This window comes from Dendrobates tinctorius, unplaced genomic scaffold (genome assembly GCF_039654945.1).
Source record: "Dendrobates tinctorius isolate UK_male_01 unplaced genomic scaffold, ASM3965494v1 ptg000008l, whole genome shotgun sequence".
NCBI classification, from domain to species: domain Eukaryota; kingdom Metazoa; phylum Chordata; class Amphibia; order Anura; family Dendrobatidae; genus Dendrobates; species Dendrobates tinctorius.
In genome coordinates, this window is record NW_027361676.1 from 4,535,615 (window position 1) to 4,563,521 (window position 27,907).

At 40.5% G+C, this 27,907-nt stretch overlaps 1 protein-coding gene across 2 annotated transcripts in view; it reads left to right on the forward strand.

Annotated features, from left to right (window-relative positions):
- The window catches only part of ARHGAP10 (Rho GTPase activating protein 10), a 421,521-nt gene extending 396,107 nt beyond the window's left edge, over positions 1 to 25,414 (forward strand). For both annotated transcript variants that reach the window (XM_073576247.1, XM_073576246.1), the window contains 3 exons: positions 16,347 to 16,493; positions 17,376 to 17,467; positions 24,669 to 25,414. In XM_073576247.1, coding sequence (XP_073432348.1) covers positions 16,347 to 16,493; positions 17,376 to 17,467; positions 24,669 to 24,757 — 328 coding nt within the window. In that variant the 3' untranslated portion in view covers positions 24,758 to 25,414. The remainder of the gene's footprint in view (positions 1 to 16,346; positions 16,494 to 17,375; positions 17,468 to 24,668) is intronic.
- Positions 25,415 to 27,907: the final 2,493 nt, after the last annotated feature.

Consider the following 27,907-nt stretch of genomic DNA (forward strand, 5'->3'; position numbering starts at 1 on the left):
GACATCTCTCTTATGTGGCGTATTAAAATACTAAAACTTTTTTCCCATTGACATATTTTACTTTTGAAACTCTGTGAGGATTTTTATAAATCTTTTTCCAACTTTTAAGGCATGTTTGCTCACCTGCGAGTCCTGAGTGTAGGTAATTATAATACTTTTGAGTTCTGTGTCCTCGGCCTTTGCTCTTTTGTGATAACCTCACCTCGTAAATTATAAAGTTGTATTCCCAGCTGTGCTAAGATGATACTAAAGCACTTTTCCTGACGGTTACATTTTACCTTGCTGAGAGTTCTGTGTTATTCTCTCCAGAGATCTGCATACAAAAGATATTTCTTACCTCTTGCTTTTTCTGAACTGTGAAGCAAAAGGTGCCCGCACTCCAAACTCAAGATCACTGCACCCTCTCACCAACACATTAGGCTTGTTTTGTATTGGTACAGACTGGTTAAAGAAGCATTCTTTGTGATAGATTTTTTGCAGTTGCATACCTGTAAGTTCTCCCATATTTGCCATTATTTATATTGCACTCATATTTCCCTGAGGTGTCTTCAGATGGTTCAGTTATTCACCCCGATGCCTATCCTGCCCGACGAATCCTAGTTAGATTCTCCCATCTGAAGCACATTTAGTGATTGAAACAATAGTTATACCTCCTCGTGCTTTGACTCTCAGATAAAGAACATTTATTTTACAAACTTTTATTTTTTATTTGAGATGGTAACTTCTCGTGCTTTCCCTAAGTCTTATGCAGACCTTGTAGATGGATATACTCCATAATGTCACCGTCATCGAGCATTCTCCAGTTGATCAGAAAATAAACTGTCTAAAGGCTTCCATACATATTAGCCTAAAGTCAGCAGAACCCTCCTGTATTGGCAGGATTGGCTGTCAGGTTAATGGGCGTGGGGACCCCTCTACATACTCGTACGTGGAATTTCAATGGCCGATCCTCTTTTTTTTTTCAGGAGGGAGATGAGCAATTGCTAGAGGATTCTGTCAGTAGCACTAACAGAGGCACTTGACCAAATGTTACCATGTATGGTGGAGTGAGAAGTGATAGCTGTCTGCCAAACCATCATTAAAGGGGTATTATCGAGTTGGGAAGTTATCACCTATCCATGGGGCGATCCCATTATGAATGAATGTATCGGCAGTGTGCATGATCTACCATCGCGCTTTTCACATGGTCTTTTAAAACCCCTGGTTCTCTGGACTGGTAGGAGTCTCATCGGTTGAAACCACAGCAAACTGCAAGTTATCTTCTATCCTATGGATAGGGTAGAACTCACAAACTCGGGATAACCCATTTAAGTGTATACTACGAGATATCCGCACTAGCTTTAATTTTGTACCCCAGCAACATTATCCTTAGTAATGAACACCTGGTGATAAGGGACAGGGACCATATTTTCTGATTTGAAATAATAAATTAGTAAAACTGGTGGAAACCTACACAAATATGGAGATAACATGCAGACTCCGTGCTGTCCATTGTACACATAGATATCACAATAACCAAAACTATACCCACATAAAACCAGCCTTATATCGTAGATATTTTAATTTCTTTTTTGCCAGTAATTGATCTTCAAACAAACTTTAAGTGATATATTTATCTGCATGCAGTATCCATGATATGATTTTCTTATATGTAATTCTTTGCAACCTATGATATTTCTTATCCCATCATAATTACATTTAGATTGTGATATTACTTCAGATTTTTCCATAAGAACTCTGTCTTACACGGCAGTCAGAGGTCTCTTTACTATCATTTTAAGGCTGATCAGTTCTTTTGTTACAGAATGTCTATTAGAAAAAAACTTTATTCATTGATTCTTTTTATGGCTTTATATTTCACCATTAACTGAGCATCTCTAAAGTCCAAGGGAAACCCCTTTAAGTGTAGTATAGATAATCTGTTTGTATGCTAGGTCATCAATATTAGATCTTTGGGGGTCAAACTAAAGTCACCCACACTGATCAGCTGATTGGTACTGCAGCGCATCGGAGGTGGCACAAACCTCCTTAACAATGGTTTGCTCATAATACAAGTCATCTTTTAATGGTTTTTCAAACCTTAACTCTTAAAGTCTCCTATTGTAACCTGTCTAAAAGCGGCATACCATGGGGAGGCACTGAGATGTAATGGAAAGAACATGGTACCATACCAAACCTGCCAAGAGAGGAACTTCCACCAAAACTCTCAGCCCAGGCAAAGAAGGCATTAATCAGAGAGGCAGCACAGAGAACAAACCATGAAGGCTCTACAAAGTTCCCAAGCAGAGACTGGAGTATCTGTTCATATGACCTTATAAGCCATACACTCCAAAGATGTGGCATTTATGGAAGAGTCGGCAGAAAAAAAGCCTTTACTTACACACAAAAATTGTAAGGCTGGTTTTAAGTTTGCTAAAAGAGATGTGGGAGACTTCTCAAATGTATGGAGGAAGGTGCTGTGGTCAGATGAGACAAAAATTTAACTTTTTGGCCAAAAAAGGTAAATGCTATGTCTGGTGCCAAGCCAACACATCTCATCACCCAAAGAGCACCATCCCCACAGGGAAACAGTGATGGCAGCATCATGTTATGGGGATGTTTTTTGGCAGGCGAGACCGAGAAAATGTTCTTAGTCGAGGGGAAGATGGGTGGTGCGAAATACAGGGATATTCTTGAGCAAAACCTGTTTGTCAGTGGTTTGAGCCTAGGGCGGAGGTTCACCTTATAACAAGGCAATGACACAACACATACTACTAAAGCAACACTCAAGTAGTTTAAGGGGAAACGTGTAAATGTTTTGGAGAGGCCTAGTCAAAGCCGAGACCTTATTCCAATTGAGAATCTGTGGTCAGACTTAAAGGGGTATTCACATCTCTAAGATCCTATCCCAATATGTAGTAGGTATAGTAATAATAATATTAGCAAATACCTCCAATTAGAAATGTAGTCTAGTTCTTTTGATTCTCTGTCTGTTTCCTCATATGCAGGCATTGCACAACCTTAGGTGTCCATGGTTACGACTACTGATATAGTGACAGTTAGCTAGTTGCTATAGATTGTAACCATGGATACCTAAGGTCCTGCAATACATGCACATGAGGGAAGAAACCTAGCGAATAAGAAAAACTATACTACATTTCTAATTAAAGGTATTTGCTAACATTATTATTACACCTACTACATATTAGGATATGATATTGGAATTCTACTTTAAAGATTGCTGTTCACCAGGGGAATCATCTAACAAAAATCCCAGTGGCTAGATATGAACAGCTCATATAGACTTATCCAAAGCGACTTGCAGCTGTAATTGCCACCAAAAGGAGGCTCTACAAAGTACTGACTTTAGGGGAGCTGGAGGGTGAATAGTTATGCACACTGAAGTTTTCAGTAATTTTATCCTATTTGTTGTTGTTTCACAATAAAAAGAAAACCAAATATTCACAGTTGTAGGCATGTTCTTTACATGAACCGAGCAAACCCTGAAAAATTGCAGTTTGTGACGTGGCAAAATACGAAACATGCCAATTGGAGGTGAATACTTTCGCCAGTCACTGTAGTTCAGTATTTTTTACATGGAAACTCTAAATGTAATCATAATCTGATTAGATGTAGTTTCATTCAGTGAAAATTTATCTACAAGTAGATTTCTTTAGAGAAGTTTAGAGCGTGTTACATGTTAATGATCAAGTCCTATTCCTTTGCATGTTACAATCCGTTTCATTGCATCTGGTGCATTCAGCAAGACGAGAATGTCTACCTTCCCCCCAGCTTGCTTTGTTCCTGACCATGCTATGTGTTTCTTCTATTCTCAACACCCTCGCAGCCCACACGCGCTCAGTAACTTGGCCTAACCAATATAGATAAATAGAAAACACGGCGTTAAACCTTCCAGCTCGCTGCAGGAACAAGATAATGGAGCTCTGTGATTGCACTGGAGAGCATAATCCTTTCAAGTGTGGGGCCACGTCTCTTTGTACTTGGTTCTCAAAACTTTTACTGCAAGTACAGAAATGGATATTTTTCTCATTTTCTCATTACAGTTGAGCTTTTCATTTCATAGTTAAACTGCAGGTTTTTGAAATAAGGAAAGTGGTGCTGTAAGTGGAACAAAACTGCAGAGGATAATTACTGTGGTATATCAGAGCAGTGAATGGATCCCCATTAGTCTTAATGTTATGTCTGCTGTCATTCAGCTAATATCCACAATAACCAAAGTGTTTCCTTTCTGCGCTCTCCTGCTTAGGCATTAGCAACTTCAAACAGATATTCAGTAGTTTTTGACGTATATATTTTACTGTACAAGTGTTCAAGACCTCTGGGTGAGCTATTCCCTTTAACCGTTTCCTTCTTTTAAAATCTATTATACACAGGAGCAAAAAATCTGACTTCTAACTGGTATGAAAGGTAATGCATGAAAGCATACAAAAGGGAGAATGACCATTAACGGTGTATCAATGAGAAGATTATTACATTTTAGTTCAGTGTTTAGGAAGCAAAGATCTGTCTGACATCCTGTTTGTAGCAATTCAGAGAATTGAGTTGTGGGATTAGGTCATTGCGTGTTCGTCTGATCATTCTAACAAGGAGCCGTATAAATAAAAGGGTAAAGTTAGCCATGACGACATTTATTTAGCTTCTACTCCCCCTCTTATACACATGCACAGTATGCTGAGCCCAGTACAGCCTGCATATTTTCTCAATAGGGAGAGGGGAATAACCATTGCCAGACACCTAGGTGGTAATTTATCTCCCGAGATGAGAGGATCGGGCATGATCTAGTCCAGCATTCCCAAATCTTTCCTCCTAGAAGACAGAATTTGTGCAATGTAACACTGAAAAGGTTCCTCTATATATCTGATGTCTGGGTCCTGATATATAGAGGAACTTTTTTAGTGTTCCATTACACAAATACTGTGTTTGCCCTGGAGATCAAATCCATACCTGCAGGTTAATAGCGTTTTTTTCATATGACTTGTTCCCTTTAAGAGAACCTGACAGCGAATACATGTTGCTGAACCTTAGGATGCATATGTATCAGACATTGGCTGTATGATTTCAGCCATGAATGTTTGACTCTGAAATTCTGTGACTCAAGGAGAGCGGGTGGGGTGAAGCCCCAAGGGACCTGCCTTTTTAACTAGTCACCCATGCCGGTCGGTCCCTGGTGGTTTATAAGTATGATGTTTTCTGGAACACCATAGTGTTGCATAGTCAAACACACATGGTTCATATCATGCAGTCCATTTCTGATACATGCGGTCTGTGGTTCTGTAACAAGGTGGCACGGGGTGGTATTCATGGGTGAGTTCACTAAGTCAGTGAACACCCCGGCACCTTACACATGAAAAGGAAGGTGACGTCCCAGCACACATTTGCTTCTTTTGCAAGGGACAAGATCTCAGAACACACCACAAGCCAAAGCTCGGTTCCAAAGGCAAAACTTTACTGAACACGATGCAAAAAAGACCATATTTCCTGCTGTGTCCCTGCGACTTCAGAAGGCTGCACAACATTAGCTCCTGTCCTGGTCCCAAACCCCTTATTTTACCAGGGGCCGATCTTGCTGAACCAGTGTCCGTCCACGCTGCCCGTCAATTTAGGGCAGCCTTCATCCCTCCGACCGGGGAATCCTCTGTCCTCACTATGGTGAATGTTCTACCCTGGGCAAGCCTGCCCGGGCTCTGCGCTTGGGGAGTCTTTCTCTAAGTTCAGAGGCTTTGCACCATCCCTCTTTTAACTCCTACCAGTAGTTTAACTCGTGCTGTCCCTAAACTCAATATATACAAGTACATGCACATTTAGGATACAACATATGACAATGACATTACTAAATTACATTACAGTATAACACATTAATGACCCATCAGGGTGCCGCATGTGACACAGGTGCTTGGTTTATAGGAAACAGGAAGCACATGAGGGTCCCCGCTACCTCCTTACAGTTCAGACAGTGTGGATCTGCTGTCTGGGTAATAAGTAGGTTCTGACAATAATGCATCATGCAAAATCAGTGTATCATGAAGACAGTAGAATTTCAACAAGAAAGTATCCATGTTTTGGTGCATGACACTACGCTTCTTAATTACAAGTGACTTTTTTATCTCATATTATCATGAGCCAGTAAGCGGTTAAGCAATGTGTATAATACATGCAGTTCTACCCACTTTTATTTTTTTATTTTATTTTTATTTGTGTTCCGGCTCAAGCAGTTATTCTTCGGCATCATTTGACGTCACATCAACAGAGCAGCTCTATCACTTCTGATCTGCTATGCACAGAACGTCACTGCTGATGCCATGCTAATTGAAAGAGCAGAAAGAGAAGCTGCTTTGTCAGCATGGTGTCAAACATTTCTTTAGGTCCCATTCTCCCACAGGAAACTAAAAGACTTTTGGTTCTGTATACAGTAGGTAGGTCACATGACAATAGCAGGAGCAAATCATTTGACATGTTTGCCCTCCTATTACAGGATAATAGTGATGAGCGAACATGCTCAGATAAGGTGTTATCTGAGCAGGCTTGAGTGCTAACCAAGCGACTTTGGCTTGCTTGAATAATATATTCGAGTCCCCATGCCTGCAGGTCTCCCGGATGTTCAAGAGCCTTAACACATGCAGTGATTTCTTGTTTGTTAGGCAATCTCTGCTTGTGTTGAGGCTGTTGAACATCCACGAGACATGCAGGCACAGGGACTCGAAAATATTTTTCGAGCACGCCGAAGTAACTTAGCATGCCCAGATAACACCTCATCTGGGCACGTTTACTCATCACTACAGGCTTTAAGGTCAACAGCACTTTCCATACTACTTTTAAAAGTAGTTGTTTTTTTTTAATAGATTTTATGAACTTGCATTATAAATGACCTGTTAGGTGGAGACTGTCTTACTGATTCTTCTTTGGGGATTGTTAGCTTTGAATGTGTTAAGCCTGTTTGCAGTAAACCAAGGATTCAATTAGGTGAAGGTACTTCCATTTCTTTCTTCTAGAAGGTAGCCCAAGCAGTAAAAGTGATGAACATGAGTTGGAGGAATAGTTTGTGCAGTAAAAAAACTGGTTAGTAATTTTTGAAAAATAAACTTTTCAAATCTGAAAAATAGTTTTACCTGAAACATCTGCAAATCTTAAAGGGAATTGATCATCAGAACATGACCGACTGTTTTAAATTTATTTTTGTGTCTGTTCTACATGTATTTAAATTAAAATAAAATAATTTTTTCTTTCATGATCTTTATTAAAAAAAATGTTAATCTTGCAATTTTCATTTTGCCCATTTAGATATTTTTAAGACTTTCTGGAAATGCTCTTTTGTTTTTCTTCAACTCAGGATCTGTATTAAAAAAAATAAACAAATAAGACATATTTCAATTTTTACAAAGGCCACCTGGGGACATTTTATACTTATACTTCCTGTCCTTTCTGGAAGTGTTTTTAACAGGCTCCTTATCAGCAGGGGCAGGGTCACAGTGACAGGTAACACCTCTATACACAGCTGATAACATAAGATCCACCAATCACAATAGGTGATGTAACAGCTGACCTGCTCCTCCCTTCATAATGACCTCTGCACACACTCATTAGAAACTTCACTACTAAAGAAAAAGTTAGGAGCGGACCATTGTGGCTATGTGCATGTGTTGTTTCCTGAAACAGAAAGTTATAGTCTACAAAAAAGCCAAAGTGGACATAGTGAAAATTTCCAGATTTCATTTTTAATGTAGATTGTGAGATGTTAAAAAAAATAACTTAAAAAAAAATTTATCGCAAAAACCTAGTTAAACAATAGATAATTTTTGGATGATTGCATCCCTTTAAGAAACTATTGCACCCTACTGATAAAAAAATAAAGATAAAATACGTTATTCTATGTATGTGCTCTGCATATCTGCTATTTATTCAGCCATCTAAGAGATGAGCTGTACATATATTTCCCTAAATCTTCAAGGCGGACCCCGTCTATCTTGATAATGATCAAGTAAAATTAATGACGATGGTACTTGGGTTCTTGGTAAAGGTCTCCGTTGATCTGTATCACTGGATTTTGACTGCTGTTTTTACATAGACGTCTGTAACCCTCTCTGAGGCTCTCAACATTGAACTACTCTTTCTTGCTGTTGCCGTGGTTACAATCCAGATATCCACTTAAATCTTTTTCCAGTAATTGGTTACCTATCTCTTCCTAAAAGTGGAGGAAGGGTTATTACTTGTAATGCAATGCTTTACAACCCATCTAATCCCTTACTAAAATGTTTCTTTCAGGCTCGTCTCATCCCTTCACGTACTAGTTATTTGCTGCTTTTCAGCAGTTGAAAGCTAATTTGATATCGGAGGGCTCAGTATGGTATTAGGAAACAATTACATTGCTTCGGAGCATTGTGGTGACCGAGGGCGGGATGTCCTGTAGAATTTAATTAAAAGTTGCCGTAAAAATATTTTCCAGGTGTTTCGTTCAATTCCAGCCTTTAAATCACTTAAAGGGAGTGTCAGCTCTTACAGCATGTGCACTCGAGACAAGGAAGCAGTTTTATCAATGGATTTGCCATATACAAGCTTACCGGTGAATGTGTTTGGCAAAGTGGGAGAGCGTTGGATTTCGACTTGGCGTTATTTTTTGTCAGTGCAAATAATCGGCGTCGTGTGGATGCCAAGGACTTTTTTTCATATTTGATATCTATGGAGTCGAGATAGAAACTGGACACTCTGGGGGGGGAATTTGTGAAGAATTTTTCTACATATTTCAAATTTTGTCACCAATTTTGCACCAAAATTTGTAGATTTATGCAAAAGTGGAGTCACATTACTACAAAGACGTGTGATGGCTCTCCGGTTTCTGTGGAAAAGTTGATGCAAACAATAGCTGAATATAGAAGCCCAGTTCCGGCTACAAGTGAAGTAAGATATCTCCGAGGTTGTAATGATTGTTATGCATAACGACTACCTTAAAAGACCAAGCCTAACTGCGCTTAGAACTAGAAGGGGGTGGTACTGGTTTTTAGTAAAGGTGATGTATTTTCTATATTATTTTGTAATAATAATTAAGTCCCACGGATTCCAGTACCACCTTTATGCTGATGACACTCAGATCTACCTCTCTGGCCCAGACGTCACCTCTCTGCTGTCCAGAATCCCAGAGTGTCTATCAGCCATGTCCTCCTTCTTCTCCTCTCGCTTCCTCAAGCTCAGTGTGGACAAATCTGAACTCATCATCTTTCCTCCATCTCACAGATCTTCCTTACCTGACCTAGCTATAACAATTAATGACATCACACTTTCCTCAGTACCAGAAGTCCGCTGCCTCGGAGTAACCTTTGACTGCCCTGTCCTTCAAACCGCACATCCAAGCTCTTTCTGCCTCCTGTCACCTCCAGCTCAAAAATATTTCCAGAATCCGTCCTTTCCTCAACCCTCAATCTACTAAAATGCTTGTGCATGCCCTCATCTCCCGCCTCGACTACTCCAACATCCTTTTCTGTGGTCTCCCTGTTAACACCCTCGCACCTCTCCAGTCCAACCTTAACTCTGCTGCCCGACTAATTCATCTCTCTTCTCGCTACTTCTCCGCTTCTCCCCTCTGCAAATCTCTTCACTGGCTCCCATTCCCTCAGCGTATCTAGTTCAAATTACTAATACTGACCTACAAGGCCATCTATAACCTGTCTCCCCCATTTGTCTCTGAACTAATCTCCCAATACCTTCCCTCACGTAGTCTCCGGTCCTCCCAAGACCACCTTCTCTCCTCCACACTTATTCGCTCATCATCCAACCGCCTCCAAGACTTCTCCCGAATTGCCCCTGTCCTCTGGAATGCTTTGCCCCAAAGTCTGACTATCAACCACATTTGGATCGTTCAGACGGAACCTGAAAACCCACCTCTTCAAGAAAGCCTACAGCCTGCAATGACCCTGCTACCTCCTTCTCTCTCACCACTACCGGAGATATCACCTCAACCAACACCGTAACTGCTGCAACCCACCAACCTACTATCTCCTTCCCCACCATCCTGTAGCATGTAAGCCCGAAAGGGCAGGGTCCTCTCTCCTCTGTATCAGTCTGTCATTGTTAGTTTGTTTACTGTAAGTGATATCTGTAATTTGTATGTAACTCCTTATCATGTACAGCACCATGGAATCAATGGTGCTATATAAATAAATAATAATAATTAAAAATAGGATATGTGTCACTTTCTTCACTGTTTTTGTCTTCTGATGGTAGATATTTTATTTTCTGTACATGATTATGGGGACAGCATTTTGCCAATTTTTATGAGAAGAAACCCTCCCCTAAAGATTTAAAAAAAAATGTGTGTATGTGTTAATAGACTAACCTATGCCTCTGTCTCCAGGAACCAGTGCCCTTCTGCTTCTCTTCTCATTGACATTACCACACTTCATCCTCTGTGCGTGAGCTGGAAGGCTTTACACTGTAAGCCAACGGAGCCTCGTTCTTACACACCATAGGCTAATCTGGTATACCCCACTTCTGGGTCACACACAGAGCACAGTGATGCCCAGAGAGTTTGCAGAGTGGTGATGTCACTGAGAAGAGCAGAACGGTGCTGGATCCTGTAGAAAGTGGCGGTAGGTGAATATAGTAATACATATACACTGCACTACATACACAGATTTAAAAAAAAATCTTCATGGGAAGGCTTCTATAACAACATTTAGAGACTTTACCAGACTGCAATAAATAGTCTACAAACCTCAAAAAACTGACCGTCACATCCAAGCACAAACACGGTGTGAACAGGTGCTTAACATAGTTACCAACTCGCATACACTCAGATAAAAAAGGAAGCACACCGTAGCGCCATAACATGCAAACATGAAAAATGAACTGCATTAGAATTATGAAAAACCGAGAAAGCTTAGCGCACAAAATGGCCAATTTATATGTACCTGGAAGCCACGGTAAGGCGTTTCTCGTATTCCAGGACCCTAACCTAATGCCAATCCTCAGACTAAAGTCTCCATCTGAATGGGAACCTATGTAAATCCTCTCCTTAGACTGAAATCTATATCTCTGTGGAGGAGTAGTGGCCCTGCTGTGATTAAAAACGCCTGCGTCTAACAGGTGGAGTGCTCAGTCAGAAGGTCAATGAATGCAAACCTCAAAGAACTGACCGTCACATCCAAGCACAAACACAGTGTGAACAGATGCTTAACCTAGAGTCACCAACTCACATACAGTCAAACAAAAAAGGAAGCACACCGTAGCGTCATAACATGCAAACATGAAAAATGAACTGCATTAGAAATACGAAAAACCGAGAAAGCTTAGCGCACAAAATGGCCAATTTATGTGTACATGGAAGCTAGGTTAGGGTCCTGGAATACGAGAAACACCTTACCGTGGCTTCCAGGTACACAGAAATTGGTCATTTTGTGCGCTAAGCTTTCTCGGTTTTTCATATTTCTAATGCAGTAATACAGTTCATTTTTCATATTTCATGTTTGCATGTTATGGCGCTACGGTGTGCTTCCTTTTTTGTTTGAGTGCAATAAATAGTCTATCTCATTGACCTCTATAGTAGAGTTTCCTAGAGATGCTTTGTGATCTATGCAAAGCTTGGTGTGCAGGTAAAAGGGAGGCGTGCTGTGACCTTCACCTATTGTAAGTGGAGTTATTTTGTGTCATCTGCCATCATAGAGGTGTTTTCTTTTATTCTAATCCTGCATGTGGTAATGAGTTTAATGGAAAGTGATCAGAAAGTCTTAAAGGGAATGTCAGTACAGAATGATTGTTCAAACCAAGTCCAAGCATTCAGTGCACAAAGTCAGTATAAGTGTATGTGCACATGTTGCGGATTCATTCGCATATCCGCAGAGGATTTGGCCCTGCGGATCTGCAGCAGTTTTCCAAGTGATGTACAGTACCATGTTATCCTATGGAAAACAAAAACCGCTGTGCACATGCTGCGGAAACGCAGCGGTTTATTTTCCGCAGCATGTCAATTCTTTGTGCGGATTCTGCAGCGTTTTTACACTTAGGCCATGTGCACACGATGCAGATTCCCAGCGGATCCGCAGCAGATTTTACCACGCAGAAACGCTGCATATCCGCATTATGATGTACAGTAGCATGTTAATCAATAGAAAAAAAAAACGCTGTGCAGACGCTGCAGATTTTTCCGCGCGGTTTTCTTGTGTTTCAAAATATGCAGCATGTCACTTCTTTTGTGCGGTTTTCCACCTGCTCCATTCTCCAAATCCGCAGGGGGAAAACCGCAAGAAATCCGCAGGAAAAATGCAGGTCATTTGACCTGTGGATTTCTTCAAATCTGTGCGGAAAAATACGCAGGGCAAAAAAGTACGTGTGCACTTATCCTTATTCCATTATAGGAATCCGCAGGTGTAAAAACGCAGGCTAAATCTGCTAGACATCTACAGTAAGGCTATGTGCACACGCTGCGGTTTTGGCCGTTGCGGATCTGCAGCAGTTCTGCAGGCAGCATGTAAGTCTATGTGATTTACAATCTGCTGTGCACATGCTGTGGATTTTCAACTGCGGAAAAGCTGCGGTTTTGAATCCGCAGAAAGAATTGACATGTCAATTCCGCTGCGGCTTGCCACCTGTTCCATTGTCCAGGTGGCAAACCTCAGGGGAAAACCGCTGGCCAATCCACAGGTAAAACCGCAGGTCATTTAACCTGCGGATCCGCGGGTGAATCCGCAGCGTGTGCACATAGCCTTAATCCGCAGGTAAAACACAAGCATTGTGAACTGCAGCTTCTGCGCGGAAAGAAAAAAGAATGTTCAAAAAACACATTCAATATAGGGCGAGGATCAATGGTATATATTCCCCCCTAAAGTAAGTGATATAAATAATGGAGTACTCCCAAAGACATATTTGCACTCAAAGGGAACAGGAGTAAACAAGAACCACTGACATATAGAAATAATAAAAACTTTATTTTATTGTGATCAAATGTTAAAAATACAAAATCAACAAAACTGTAAAGAGGTCACAAAAAGAGGAAACCATAGTATTGAGTGGATAAGTGCAACCACATAACATAGTTAATAGTTAGTCATTACACATGGTTTTGTATCATTTTGTGACCTCTTCACAGTTTTGTTGATTTTGTATTTTTAATATTTGTTTGGAATAAAAGAACGTTTCTATTTCTATGTCAGTGCTTCTTGTTTCCTTTAAGTGCAAATTCAGTGCGCAAAGACCCAGCCAGTCATTTATATACATTCACCTCTCTGCTGTGCCGCATTTAGGGGGAGAATGAATGGAGAGATGAAAGAGTCATGAAAACATCAGGACTGGCCAGACAGCTCTCCATCTATTCTCAACCCATATCCAGCAATCAGCGGATGCCTCATAAGGCAAGACAGGGGTCAGCAAGTGCCCATTCTGGAATGAGGTGAGTGTCCCAGGTATTTATGGCATATCCTGTCATTTTACCTTCCAAAGTGATCTTAAGCAAGCTTTTTTTTATTACTAGGGCCATTGTGTGGAATTCTGGGATAGTGTCGAGGAGTTCTCTTTTTTGTTAAAGGGAATCTGCAATCAGAAAAATGCCCAATAGTTTAAATTTGGTGTTAAATGTTCTTTTTTTTCTTTTTTCCATATCACAATCTGTGTGTGAAAAAAAGAGAAATCTTGCAGTTTTCACACTGGCCACTGGGGCTATTTTAGAATCCTACTTCCCGTCTCAGGAAATACACATGAACATTAGCAGCAATCGACTTACTCAGACATGATCTTTTGCATTCAGGAAACCAGAGAATCATAAGAGTTTAGAAAAATTACAAAAACATTTTATTGTCACCATACAGATAGGTAAAAAGGGCAAACATGATAAAAAGATGTGTTGTAATAGACACCAAAATTATGGCACACAGCAAAAATATGTTAATCGTATCTCATATATTATCTAATTATAGGTGAGACAGCCCTCTCATATGTTAATCCAAAGCATGCCTGATGAAAATCCGTTATCCATAAAGACTCCCTTGTCTCCAATCTGTCTTATCATGGAGGCTACTGCACCCATTAAGCGCAAGTATGCCCATCCATGAGTAACCCACTCTTTCCTTAGTGCACAAATTGCAGGACAACGGTGGGGGGGGGGGCGCAGAGGGAAAACTGCTGTGATGCCCCAGGGGGGTGCGTTCAGTGTGGCACATGGTGACAATAAAATGTTTTTGTATTTTTTCTAAACGCCTATGATTCTCTGGTTTTGTGTATCATTATATATGGCGTCACATGTAGTGAGCAGGTGATATTCACCGCTGCATTGTATAAGATATGAGTCTGGATATTTTTGTATTAACGATCTTTTGCATTGCGTCATCTAATGAGTGAGTGCTAATGTCATTGCGAAGGGAGGGGAGAGCTGTCACATTGCCTATTGGTGGATCCTGTGTTATCAGCTGTGTATAGAGATGTTACTTGTCATTTTAATCCTGCCTCTAATGGTAATGAGGCTGCTGAAAAGCCATCTGTAGAGGACAGAAAGTGTAAATCATGATATGAAAAATAAACATTACTAAAAAGTTTTTTTTTTAAAAGGAACCCAAATCTGATTTAAACAATGTCCTTTTCCTAACTGTTTTCTCTTTAAACTTTGGACTGTATGTTATTCAATTGAGATATAATGATTGTCCCTGAAAAGGGCAATAATCCACAAGTGGTTTCAGAACAACTGTGACCATCATGGAATTGGCCAATGACAATATTCGTATATCCATAGCAGGGCTGAGGAGCTGGTAAGCCAAACCATCGACTCTGACTCCAACTTCTCAAATTCCCTAACCCTACAGCACGGCCTCATTACTGAGCATGTACATAAAGTGCAGCACAGATTCATCTCATCTGTAAGGCCTGTTTCACACTTCCGTTTTTGACCATCAGTCAAAATCCGCCGTTTTTGCAAAAAACGGATCCACCATTTTTTTTGGCGGATCCGTTTTTTTCCCCATTGATTTGCATTACTGGCGGATCTTGACGGATGGCCATCCGTTGGATCCGTTTTTTTGCGGATCCGTCAATTATTTTGCGTCCGCCGAGATGCCTGGACGGACCATGTAACGTTTTTTGTGCTGCAGGATCCGCACTTTTATAGTGCGCATGCCCGGAGGAATGAAGTCAGGCAGAAATTTAACCCTGAAATCATTTCTGGCGAACAGAAAAAATTCTCTCTTTCTCTCTCTCTCTCTCTCTCCCCCTCCCTCTCCCCCTCTCTCTCTCTCTCTCTCCCTCTCCCCCTCTCTCTCTCTCTCCCCCTCTCTCTCTCTCTCCCCCTCTCTCTCTCTCTCTCCCTCTCCCCCTCTCTCTCTCTCCCTCTCTCCCCCCTCTCTCCCTCTCTCTCTCTCTCCCCCTCTCCCTCTCTCTCCCTCTCTCCCCCCTCTCTCCCTCTCTCTCCCCCTCTCTCTCTCTCCCCCTCTCTCTCCCTCTCCCCCTCTCTCTCTCTCTCCCCTTCTCTCTCTCCCCTTCCCTCTCTCTCTCTCTCTCCTTCCCGGGCAGCGGTTCCTTTAAAATTCTTCATTCGGCGGATCCGTCAAAAAAACGGTCCGGTGGCATCCGTTCACATCAGTTAACAACGGATCCGCTTTCTGCCATTTTGGTGGATTTTAACTGACACAAAAAAACTGATGTGTGAAACAGGCCTAAGCCGCAATCCTTACTTCAGACATAGAACAGACATTTATAGGACATTTCATAACTTTCCTAAATTCTTATGGAAACATTAACCGCAAATTCTGCATTGTACTACTGAATCCAATTTATTATATATTTTAGGAGTCGGAGTGAGTCCATTTTATACCAAGTCCACAGCCCTGATCCATAGCCACTGCTGCCTTTAGTTAGGAGCTGTATTATTGGCTCCGGTGGTAGAGGAACTTGTCAGGAGCTCACACTCTGGTCTTGTGCTATCACATATAGTGTTATGGAAAGATATCCAGTGTATCTCACATCATAGCCAGCATTAGGGAAGGCTGAGCATTGCATTTTCTTGCTAAAGCAAGATTTATTTTCATAAAGTGATCTTGGCTTGGTGTATAATTTAGATGTCAGTAAATCAATATGCAGACTAAATGTCGAGTTTAGGTCAAACCTCATTCTCAGGTATTTAAACCCAAATCACTCACTAATCTATCTGCAGTAAATTGTAGTAATCTGTGTTTTGGAAGTTATAAACTCTGAGCCTACATTTTATGTACCTTGGTAACGCTGCATGGAGAAAAGCCTGCAGATCCTGTACATGTCCGCAGGGCCATCATAGGACGGCATGCACCGCCTGTTTTTCTGCTCACCTAGATTTGATATAAAAAAACTGGTGTAAATATTGGGGATTACACTAACAGCAAAAATATTTCTATTAATTGATTCAGGAGATCCCTTCCTCCGTGTCCACTGGTATCCTGGATAAATAATGAACCTTCGGCAGTATCATGTGAACCTACCTCTCCAGAGACGCCCGAACCGTGTGCAGACACTGATGCGTCAACTGCACTGCCGCCGGAGCTCCCTACAGAGAGGTATACTGGCGTGTAATGCTGCTTGTAACATTGTATTATTACTTAGCCTGTAACAAAGGAGAATCCTTGCAATCGTCTATAGTCTCGTTTACGATAGCCGAAGGTCCTCTATCTAGAGACTGCCTACATTTTGTAATTTTTTTATTTACATTGACTTTATTTATTGTTTATGGATGTTATAAAATGCATTATATTTTTTTCAGTCTCATAACTTCAGCCCACGTTATGTGAGGTTTTACCTTTTACGAAATGTCACGGTTTGAATCTAAATGAAAAAATAAGCAATTTGGTAAATACCTTGCTGATTGAGTTGCACTCATGAGTAAGACTGCTTAGTGCAGTCGAAACGCGTCGACTGGGTCATGTCGACCATGTACATTTTTCTTTTGTATGCACTATAATTTCTTTTGAAAAATTAAAAGATAAGGAAAATCAAGTCCTGTTGAGTCAGACCTCAATTTTCTCTATTATCCTTGCATTTTGTGATGTTTTCTCCATTCATAAATTAAATTTTTCAATTAAATAGGTAATGTAAAATCACTAATTGACTACAACTATAGCATAACTCATTATGCATGTCTATAAGTTAGGTCAAGTTTTTTTACTCTAACCTTTACCCCGAGACTTGTTCCAATCTATCTCTCTGTTGCGTATTGTATTCTTATAATCCATAGGAGTATTTCCACCTATCCCCCTTGTCAGGACAATTGCGTAATTGAGTGATGAATGAGGCCGAAGCTGCTTGCACTACTAGGCCAGTTATTGTGGAGTTATAATTAATCCCATTTGTTTAATAGGAGGGGGGTGATATGTCCCCTCTTTGGAGATGTCTTTATAGATTTTAAATTTTTAAATGACACCCTTCTAATATTTATGTTGCAGCATCAATGGCAGAAAAGCAAAAGCTGTATATCCTTGTGAAGCTGAACACAGCTCAGAGTTATCTTTTCAAGTAGGGGAAATTTTTGAAAATGGTAAGTAATCCTGAATTGGCATCAGTGAGTAATGATTGTATACCTTGAACATCCAATGCTAGGAAGATCTGAAAATTCACATGGTAATTGTCCAGTGTACAGCATTATGAAAAGCTTCTTCTGGTAGAGGGAATGATTTGATGTAAGCTCCCTATATATTAAAAAGACCAAATGGCTCTTTTAAAAAATGGCACTCGCCTTTAAGCTCAAAGGCCCTGATTCATCAAGACCAGCGTTATTCATGCCAGTCTTGATGAGAAGGAGTGCTATAGTCAGACGCTCCTTATGTATTGAGGAACACGTCTCTTAATGAATCAAGAGTGTCTGACAAATGGGGGTCACCACCATGGCGCCTCGCCACAAATCTTACACCAGTTTGGGGGACTGGAGTAAGATTTGTGACATAAGGAACACCACCACTTGTCTTGAATTTGACGAGTGGGGTTGTCATGCCTCCGTCCTTTAGCAGGTCTGCCCACATCTCGCATCACACTAAAATGTTGTGATTATTCAAAGCTTTTTACTCTAGAATTCTGGCATAGCCAAGGGATAGGGATAACTTCACGATCACTGGCGGTCCAACCACTAGGTTCCCCGTTGATCCCTAGAATTGCTCTGAAGAGCCCCATGTGAATAGATAGCTGGTTGATCATGTGCACTGCTGCTCCATTCATTCTTAATGAGACTGCTGGAGATGACTGAGCAATGCGCTTGGCTGGTTTTCAGCACATCTCCAAGAATGAATGAAGCAGCAAGCGTATGATCGACCACCAGTCCATTTAACTGGAGCTTGTCAGAGCCCTGGTTTTCTGGATTGGTGGGATCCCAACAATTAAGAAATTATCCCATATCAACACACAAAGCAGTTAAGTCGGCCTGATCCATCTGAAACTGGCAGGTTCAGTAATTATCGAACACCAAGGTCAGCCATTATAGATTTATACAAACTAAGCAAAAACTACAAACAAGGATGAATCTGCATAGACACACTATTAAAAATGAGCTGGACATGCCTGTAGGGATACACTTCTCTAGACCTGGACACAGCTTGGCAGATCTAAAAGTCCTAATACTGAAAGGTCATTTTAATAGTGACAGAGAAAGAGAAATCTGGGAGTTCAAATTTATAAATATGTTTCAGTCTCTAATCATAGGACTCAATTTGACACCTGGATTCATGACTCATTACATGGACACAGTTCACACCTCCACAAGAAGGTCTTCAGATCTCTAATAGAACACTTAGACCTCATCTGGATGTGTAACTAAAACCTTAATTTGATTTCCTTGGCCTGTCTCTAGCTAGCATCACCTCATGTCCTGTTGTAATTCCTATTTAAATGTTGCTGTCTCTTCTCAGTAATTCACTTATAATGTAGCTTGATGAAGGGGCCTTCTGAGCCCTGAAAGCTTGCAAATATAATTTCTCTGGTTAGCCAAAGCGGTATCACTCTTTGAATACCGTTCGCATTTTTTTGGGGACCTAAGTATTTACATCAATTTTTCTGGCTGACACGGTACCACAATATTATTTTGTATTGTACATCGTAAGATTTATACAAGCAATCATTTTATTCTCCTTGAAGATTAGCTACTGCCAGAGATTTATATTCACGTCATTCTTTCCGATCCTTATACGAGATACATGCACGCTCGTCCAAGCTATTTGGTGTATGGAGGCTTTGGAGACATGAAGGTTGGCTGGCTTAAGTGTCGTCGGCAGCAATCTAATGTATAGATCAGATAGGTGATTGGAGTTTGTGGTCATGTCAATATTGTGAACTGTTAAGCAATTTGAAAATGAAATGATCTCTAAAAGGCCTAAAGTTAAATATGACACATTTCCTTTCTATTTTAGGCAAAAAAAATCTATATATTGTGGCATGGCTAAGGGTTGTATAATCGATGGGAGAGATGTGTCTCAGAGATGGCTTGTCTCCATATTGTAAGGCATAATAGATATTGCTTTATTACTGTTTTGCAAGGACCTGTGGTGAGGTCACAGTGACGTGAACAGTCAGCTGCTGGATTCGTGGGTGTGGCTACACCCTTATAATGTAGCCGGCTCCTGAACCAGGGAGCTGTAGGTGGGGAGGACTAAGCCTCCCATGTGTACTGAAGCTCCAGGTCTGAGCCTGAGTTATCGGACATTTCTGTTTGCTTTTGCCTAAGCTAAAGGCTATTTTCTTTATTACTTGCTGCCTGATGTGTTTATGATGTAATAAACCACATGAACTGTAAAGGAACCTGCCTCCTGACTGTCTCCCGCTGCACCTGAGTGAGTAGGATCCCTTCAATATATATAGTCTTTTTTTTATTTTAAAAATTACAAAAAGGGAAATGGCCCGATGCAAAAGTTTGGGTCCCCTTAGACTTTTGTATGCTCCGATAACTTTGACCAAGATTTCAGATCTTAATTAGCCTGTTAGATTTATGGCTTGTTCACTAATATCTTTACGAAACGCCAGGTGATTCAAATTTTCCAGCTTTATAAACCACAGCCTCCCCTAACCTTGTGCCAAAAAAAACACCAGCCATGGTTTCTTCTAAGCAGCTGCTTAACACTCTGAAAGGGAAAATGGTGTAGGCCCACAAAGCATGAGAAGGCTATAAGAATATAGCAAAACATTTTCAAGTTGCCTTTTCCTCGGTTCGAAATGTAATTAAGAAATGGCAGTTAAAAGAAACAGTGGAGGTCAAGATAAGGTCTGGAAAATCAAGCAAAATTTCAGTGAGAGCTTCTCATAAAATTGCTAGAGAGGCAAATAAGAACCCCTGCTTGACTGCAAAAGGCATTCAGAAAAATTTAGCAGACTCTGAAGTTGTGGTACATTGTTCTACTGTTCAGAGACACCTGCACAAATATGGCCTTCATGGAAGAGTCATCAGAAGAAATTCTCTCCTGTGTCCTCACTATAAATTTCCATGTCAGGAGTATGCAAAAGAACATCTATACAAGCCTTATGCGTTTTGGATACAAGTCCAGTGGACCGATGAAGTTGAAATCAATCTCTTTGGCCACAATGATCAAAGGCATGTGTGGAGATAAAAAGGGCTCAGAATTTCAGGAAAAGAACATTTCTCCAACCATTAAGTATGGGGGCGAATCAATCATGCTTTGGGGATGTGTTGCAGTCAATGGCACGGGGAACATTTCATGGGTAGAGGGGAGAATGGATTCAATGAAATTTCAACAAATTCTTGATGCAAACATAACAGCACCTGTAAAAAAGATGAAGTTGAAAAGAGGATGGCCTCTACAAATGGATAGTGATCCTAAATCCGCAATAGACTACCTCAAAAGGTGAAAGCTGAAGGTTTTATAATGGCCCTCACAGTTCCCTGACCTGAGCATCATTGAAAATCTGAGGTTAGACCTCAAAATAGCCGTGCATGTAAGAAGACCCAGGAATCTCACAGAACTGGAAGAATTTTCCAAGGAAGAATGAATGAAAATCCATCAAACAAGAATTGAAAGACTTAGCTGGCTACAAAAGTCACTCACAAGCTGTGATGCTTTCAAAAGGGGGTTCTACTAGGTACTACCCAAGCAGTAAACATAAACTTTTAAGTCAGCCCACTTTCTTTTTTGTTATTTTTTAAAATTGAAAAGATGAAAATTATATATATTTTTGTGCCTAAAATACAAAGGAAATGTGTCATCTTTAACTTTAGGCCTTTTACAGAATATTTCATCTTCCAACTTGCTTTACTGTTCACAATAACAGTAATTTTGACCAGGGGTGCCCTAACATTAACATGCCACTGTTCATATGAGGTATATGTTACCCTGCTTACAAGATGCTTTCTAAAAATGAAAAAAGCATATGCAGAATGGGAGGAATAGGGCTAAGTGACAGCACATGTGAAAAAGACTTGGGTATACTAATAGATCACAGACTGAATATGAGTCAACAGTGTGATGCAGCAGCAAAAAGGCAAATGCAATTCTAGGATGTATTAACAGAAGCATACAGTCTAGATCACTTGAAGTCATTATTTCCCTCTACTCCTCTTTGGTCAGACCTCATCTGGAATATTGTGTCCAGTTTTGGGCACCACATTTTAAAAAAGACATCAACAAACTGGAGCAAGTTCAGAAAAGAGCGACCAGAATGGTGACCGGTCTGCAAACCCTGTCTTATGAGGAAAGGTTGCAGGATTTGGGAATGTTTAGTTTGCAAAAGAGAAGACTGAGAGGAGACTTAATAACTGTCTACAAATATCAAAAGGGCTGTCACATTGTAGAAGGATCAACTTTATTCTCATTTGCACAAGGAAAGACTAGACGCAATGGGATGAAACTGAATGGGAGGAGACACAGATTAGATATTAGAAAAAACTTTTTGACAGAGTGATCAATGAGTGGAACAGGCTGCCACGAGAAGTGGTGAGTTCTCCTTCAATGGAAGTCTTCAAACAGAGGCTGGACAGACATCTGACTGGGATGATTTAGCGAATCCTGCTTTGAGCAGGGGGTTGGACCAGATGGCCCAGGAGGTCCCTTCCAACTCTACGATTCTATGATTCTATGCTTGATCACTGGATTGATTCTTTGGGACATTTTGTAATGTAGATGATACGGTAAAATGTGTGCATCAATAGCTCTTATGCAAATTGTCTCTTCAGAGAGGAAGAGGACTAGAACTCTAGTGCCACCTATTGGAAGTAGCAATCCTAAAAGTGATTGTCGACCCTTTAACGAGCCTTGTTACTTGACTTAGGATAAATAGGATCAATAGCTCTTAGTGATCTTGGTGGAGAGAAGTCTGTTGTTCAGGGTTCCTTACTGAATTGTCCTAAAGTGACTGCTACAGCCCTTGTCGTATTGCCCCGATTTCAGCTATAAAAAAATGTCATGTCCTTGCTGTAACATAGCCCAGTACAAGAATTGCTGTATTTTCCCTTTAGTTACCATTCTTTGTAGTGTAATATGTAGATAATGCATATAGTGCAGTCCATTAGTGTTTAGAAGGTTCCTTGGGTTGCTCAATTATAGCTCGGTTTTGAGAGTCAGCGCTAATAAGTGCTCTGTACCTTGTAATTAATTGAAAGGAATGTTCTTTTTCGTCTTCATTTTAAAGATATATATATATACTACATGCTGGTAAAATTGTACTGCACTTAAACGAACTTTACATGGCAGCTGAGGTAAATGAGAAATGTTTCTAATTAATTAAGGGTAACATTATTTTCTGTTGATTGTGATAATCTCAGTGTTATTATGTATCGCTATTATTAGTAGACCTTAATCATTAGGCCATCATCGAATGTTGGTAAACTATGTGCTAATGTATTCTGCACCTTATGAATTCTCCAAACCCCAGTTACATTATTTTAGCTGTGATTTCTGAGTAAATTACAAGTTACGTGCTATATTTTATGTTTAAAGTGAGTCTGTCACCCCAGAAACTTATTGAAAATTATTTAAATCACATGGTGAATTAGAGTTCTTAGCGCCTATAGAAATCCTACTGTTGTGTCCTAAATGTTGCCTTTGATATGCATAAAAGTAGTTTATCTGATATGTAGGTGAAGGTGTTTAGTGCACCCTTGCGCCTTAATTGCCTACCATGTGTTGTGGGTTTCGTGTATTCATTGACAGCACTCACTAAGCCAGAGCAAGCACTGCCTAAAAAGAAAGCTCTGGTGTGAGACCCACAGCTAGGGGATGTTTTGCCTTTTTTTCCCCATTCTGCGCAGCAGCTGTTTGCATAGACTTCATTGGAAAGGTTTATAATAGTCTATAGGAGGTATGGAAAGTGCTGATCGGGGCAGAATAGGCTTATTTCATCATTGTGAAGTTTACTAAAGTAGTAGCCTCACTAAATTGCCTGGTACAATCGAGTTCTAGAAAAAGATCAATTGTTAGTTTGTGTGTATACATGTCGGGAGAGGTGACTGTTTGTCTTTAATAAAGGCAGTAGTCCGGGATCAATGTCTCAAGTAATACAATGTATTATATTTGTCTTTTTTTGTATAATTATGGGTTTCTATCTCTATATATGAAAGTATAAATGTTTGTGTGTGCATAATGTGTGTATATGTATACATTATATATAATCATTTCAGTTTAGAGAGGTACCTTTAATTATGTGCGGTAGCCACAAAAGTGCAACTTTGATGTTTCCCAATATTTGCTTACCACTAGTTATGGAGTTTAAAGGGAATCTTTCACCATAACTGACCTATCCAAACTGTTAATATGGGCATACCGGTTATAGACAGCTGAAAAAAGTCCTATCTGTATGTCTCATATCAGGTGCCTTGTTGTTGAGAAATCATCTTTTATCACTTTATGTAAACTACCTCTTCCTGGCTCTGGGGCAGATGGTGTCTGGAAGATATTCTGCCCCCAGAGCTTATTTTACATGAAGGACGGAACTACCAGTGTGATGTGTAATGGTTCCCAGAGTTTCCAGTGTGATATGTAATGGTTTCCAGTGTGATATGTAATGGTTCCGTGTGATATGTAATGGTTAACAGTGTGATATGTAATGATTACCAGTGTTCCCAGTGTGATATGTAATGCTTACCAGTGTTCTCAATGTGATATGTAATGGTTACCAGACAATATTCACAGTATGATATGTAGTGGTTACCAGTGTTCCCAGTGTGAGATGTGTAATGGCCGCTCTCAGCTCATCTGATCTCACTGCAGAGCTGTATGTGATTATAGCTGACACATTTGCAGGTTCCTCTCAGCTTCAGCTTCCACCTCACAGGGAGACAGGGCTGCAACATTGTTGCAATACAGCTCAGAGAGAAGCAAAAATTGCATGTGCAAGAAGACAAATTTCATTTTTCCTATTCTGTGTTGGATACTTGTCTCACACTGGTAACGCCTTCTTCATATAAAATAAGCTCTGGAGGCAGAGTAATCTCCCAGGCAGCGTCCTCCCCATAGCCTGGAAGTGGTCATTTATATAAAGTAATAAAAGTTGATTTATGATCCACAACAAGGCATCTGATATGAGACACACAGATATCACTCTCCTCAGGAGTCTATAACCTGTATGCCCATATTAATGGTTTAGATTGGTCAAATGTGGTGACTGATTCCCTTTAAGGATTCGTCTTTACAAAAGTCTGGTTTTCCATTCCTGAATTATGTTTGGTCTGACAAATTTGCAGTGTCACACAATAGTGTTTATCCTGCAGCAGTATCAAGTGACTTTGTTCTTTTTTTCCTTCTATGTAGTTCATAATTCAAGGGAACCTGGATGGTTGGAAGGAACGCTGAATGGCAGGCGAGGACTTATTCCACAAAATTATGTTCAGTTTCTCTAGCTACATGTAATGACACGCAGAAGCTGTACATGGTATCCATGGATTTCCGTTCCAGTTGTGTAAATTGTGTCTTGTTTTACAACTACCTGAACCTCATGACCAGACTTTATCTGGTGAAGGAACAGGTCATAACAGAGGAAGACGAGCAATATTGCCAAACTGAACTGATACTTTGTTACTGTATTTTTTAATGTGTATCGGACTGTGCTAGTTATCACACTGATTGATTCTTATGTCACTCATGTCACAATTTCATTCCTGGCTAAAGAGAGAATGTGTGTAATTTTATATGTGATGTATTACCTCCCCGACAACAAATGTAAAACAACTTACACGCATGGCTCACAAATCGAATGCACAGATTCGACACAGCATTAATGTTTTATGTAAGGTTTATTCAGTCTTCAGCTTCTGATTAGGGCAAGATCACTTGGGGAAAAGTAACATTTTATATTTCTTTGTATGTAAGTTCTCTTTTGTTGCTGTCACAGATTTGGTTGTTATCGTTTGTTATTTTTAAGTTTTCACTTGTTAAATTGTATTGTTTTAAAGTATATTTACTACAGAAATGGAATTTTATCCTAAAATAAAATATTAGTTCTATAATATATTGTGCTTTACAGAAAAAAAGCTGAATAAAAAAGTAGATCCACTGTATCTTTACATAGAAAAGTGTGTGATTTGAGTTATCTGGTGAAATTATGGGACAATATCAAGTGTAGGTTATGACTTGTGGCGGGGGTATTTTTGTGACAGTATTTTTCAATGGCTAAAAATGTGCATAGATTTGAAAACAATTTAAATTGGGTTGTGGACAGGGTGTAGTGACCGGGCCCGCGTGGGTATGGGGCCCACCGACATCAGCACAAACTTCAACATTCAGCTGAAGTATATTGTGGCGCAGAGACCCGTCGGGTCCATGCGCAGCAATACTTGCTGCCGGCCAATCAGAGGCCAGCAGCTGACATTGGTGTATATGTGACAGCCGGCGCATAGCAGTAACTTCATGCACGGCTGTCGCTTACATGCTTAGTCAGCTGCCAGTTTCTAAAAAGGACACCACACGGCGCGGGAGCAGATGGAATGTGAGTATACACTCACTGGCCACTTTATTAGGTACACCTGTCCAACTGTGTGTTAAGACTTAATTTCTAATCAGCCAATCACATGGCGGCAACTCAGTGCATTTAGGCATGTAGACATGGTCAAGACAATCTCCTGCAGTTCAAACCGAGCATCAGTATGGGGAAGAAAGGTGATTTGAGTGCCTTTGAACGTGGCATGATTGTTGGTGCCAGAAGGGCTGGTCTGAGTATTTCAGAAACTGCTGATCTACTGGGATTTTCACGCACAACCATCTCTAGGGTTTACAGAGAATGGTCCGAAAAAGAAAAAAAATCCAGTGAGCGGCAGTTCTGTGGCCGGAAATGCCTTGTTGATGCCAGAGGTCAGAGGAGAATGGGCAGACTGGTTCGAGCTGATAGAAAGGCAACAGTGAATCAAATTGCCACCCGTTACAACCAAGGTAGGCAGAAGAGCATCTCTGAACGCACAGTGCGTCGAACTTTGAGGCAGATGGGCTACAGCAGCAGAAGACCACACTGGGTACCACTCCTCTCAGCTAAGAACAGGAAACTGAGGCTACAATTTGCACAAGCTCATCGAAATTGGACAGTAGAAGATTGGAAAAACGATGCCTGGTCTGATGAGTCTCGATTTCTGCTGCGACATTCGGATGGTAGGGTCAGAATTTGGCGTAAACAACATGAAAGCATGGATCCATCCAGCCTTGTATCAACGGTTCAGGCTGGTGGTGGTGGTGTCATGGTGTGGGGAATTTTTTCTTGGCACTCTTTGGGCCCCTTGGTACCAATTGAGCATCGTTGCAACGCCACAGCCTACCTGAGTATTGTTGCTGACCATGTCCATCCCTTTATGACCACAATGTACCCAACATCTGATGGCTACTTTCAGCAGGATAATGCGCCATGTCATAAAGCTCGAATCATCTCAGATTGGTTTCTTGAACATGACAATGAGTTCACTGTACTCAAATGGCCTCCTCAGTCACCAGATCTCAATCCAATAGAGCATCTTTGGGATGTGGTGGAACGGGAGATTCGCATCAGGGATGTGCAGCCGACAAATCTGCGCCAACTGTGTGATGCCATCATGTCAATATGGTCCAAAATCTCTGAGGAATGCTTCCAGCACCTTGTTGAATCTCTGCCACGAAGAATTGAGGCAGTTCTGAAGGCAAAAGGGGGTCCAACCCGTTACTAGCATGGTGTACCTAATAAAGTGGCCAGTGAGTGTAGTTGTTAAAGTTTGTTCTATGCATTAAAGAGCAGCAACAGTACGGGGGAGATAACTAGGATGTTGCCTAGGACAAGGGACATATACCAGGATGGGGTCCAGGATAAGGGATTGCCTAGGACAAGGGACATATATACCAGGATGGGGAACAGACATACCAGGATACATATACTGTATATGTATATATAATCAGGAAGGGGTTATAAGATGAGGGACATATAGTTGAAAGCAGAAATTTACATACACTATATAAAAAGTCACATATGCATGTTATTCTCAATATCTGACATGAAGTCAGAATAAAGCTTTCCCATTTTAGGTCAATTAGGATTGCCATAATATAATAATAATTTTATTTCTATAATGCCAACATATTCCGCAGCACTTACCATAATTATTAATATTTGCCAAATGCCAGAATAATGAGAGAGAATGTTTTAAGGCAATTGTATTACTTACTGCAAAGTCAAAAATTTACATACACTAAGATCACTATGCCTTTAAACAATTCTGGACTGCCCATATAATGATGCCATGTGTTTGGAAGCATCTGAGTTCGAGACACACCTGTGGATGTATTTTAATGCACAACTGAAACACTGCTTCTCTGTGTAGCATCATGGGAAAGTCTCAAGAAATTAGCCAAGATATCAGGAAGATAATTGTGGACTTGCACAAGTCTGGCTCATCCTTGGATACAATTTCAAGATACCTGAAGGTGCCTCGTTCATCTGTACAAACAATTATATGCAAGTACAAACAAGATGGGAATGTCCAGCTATCATACTGCCCAGGAAGGAGACTGGTTCTGTGTCCCAGAGATGAACGTGCTTT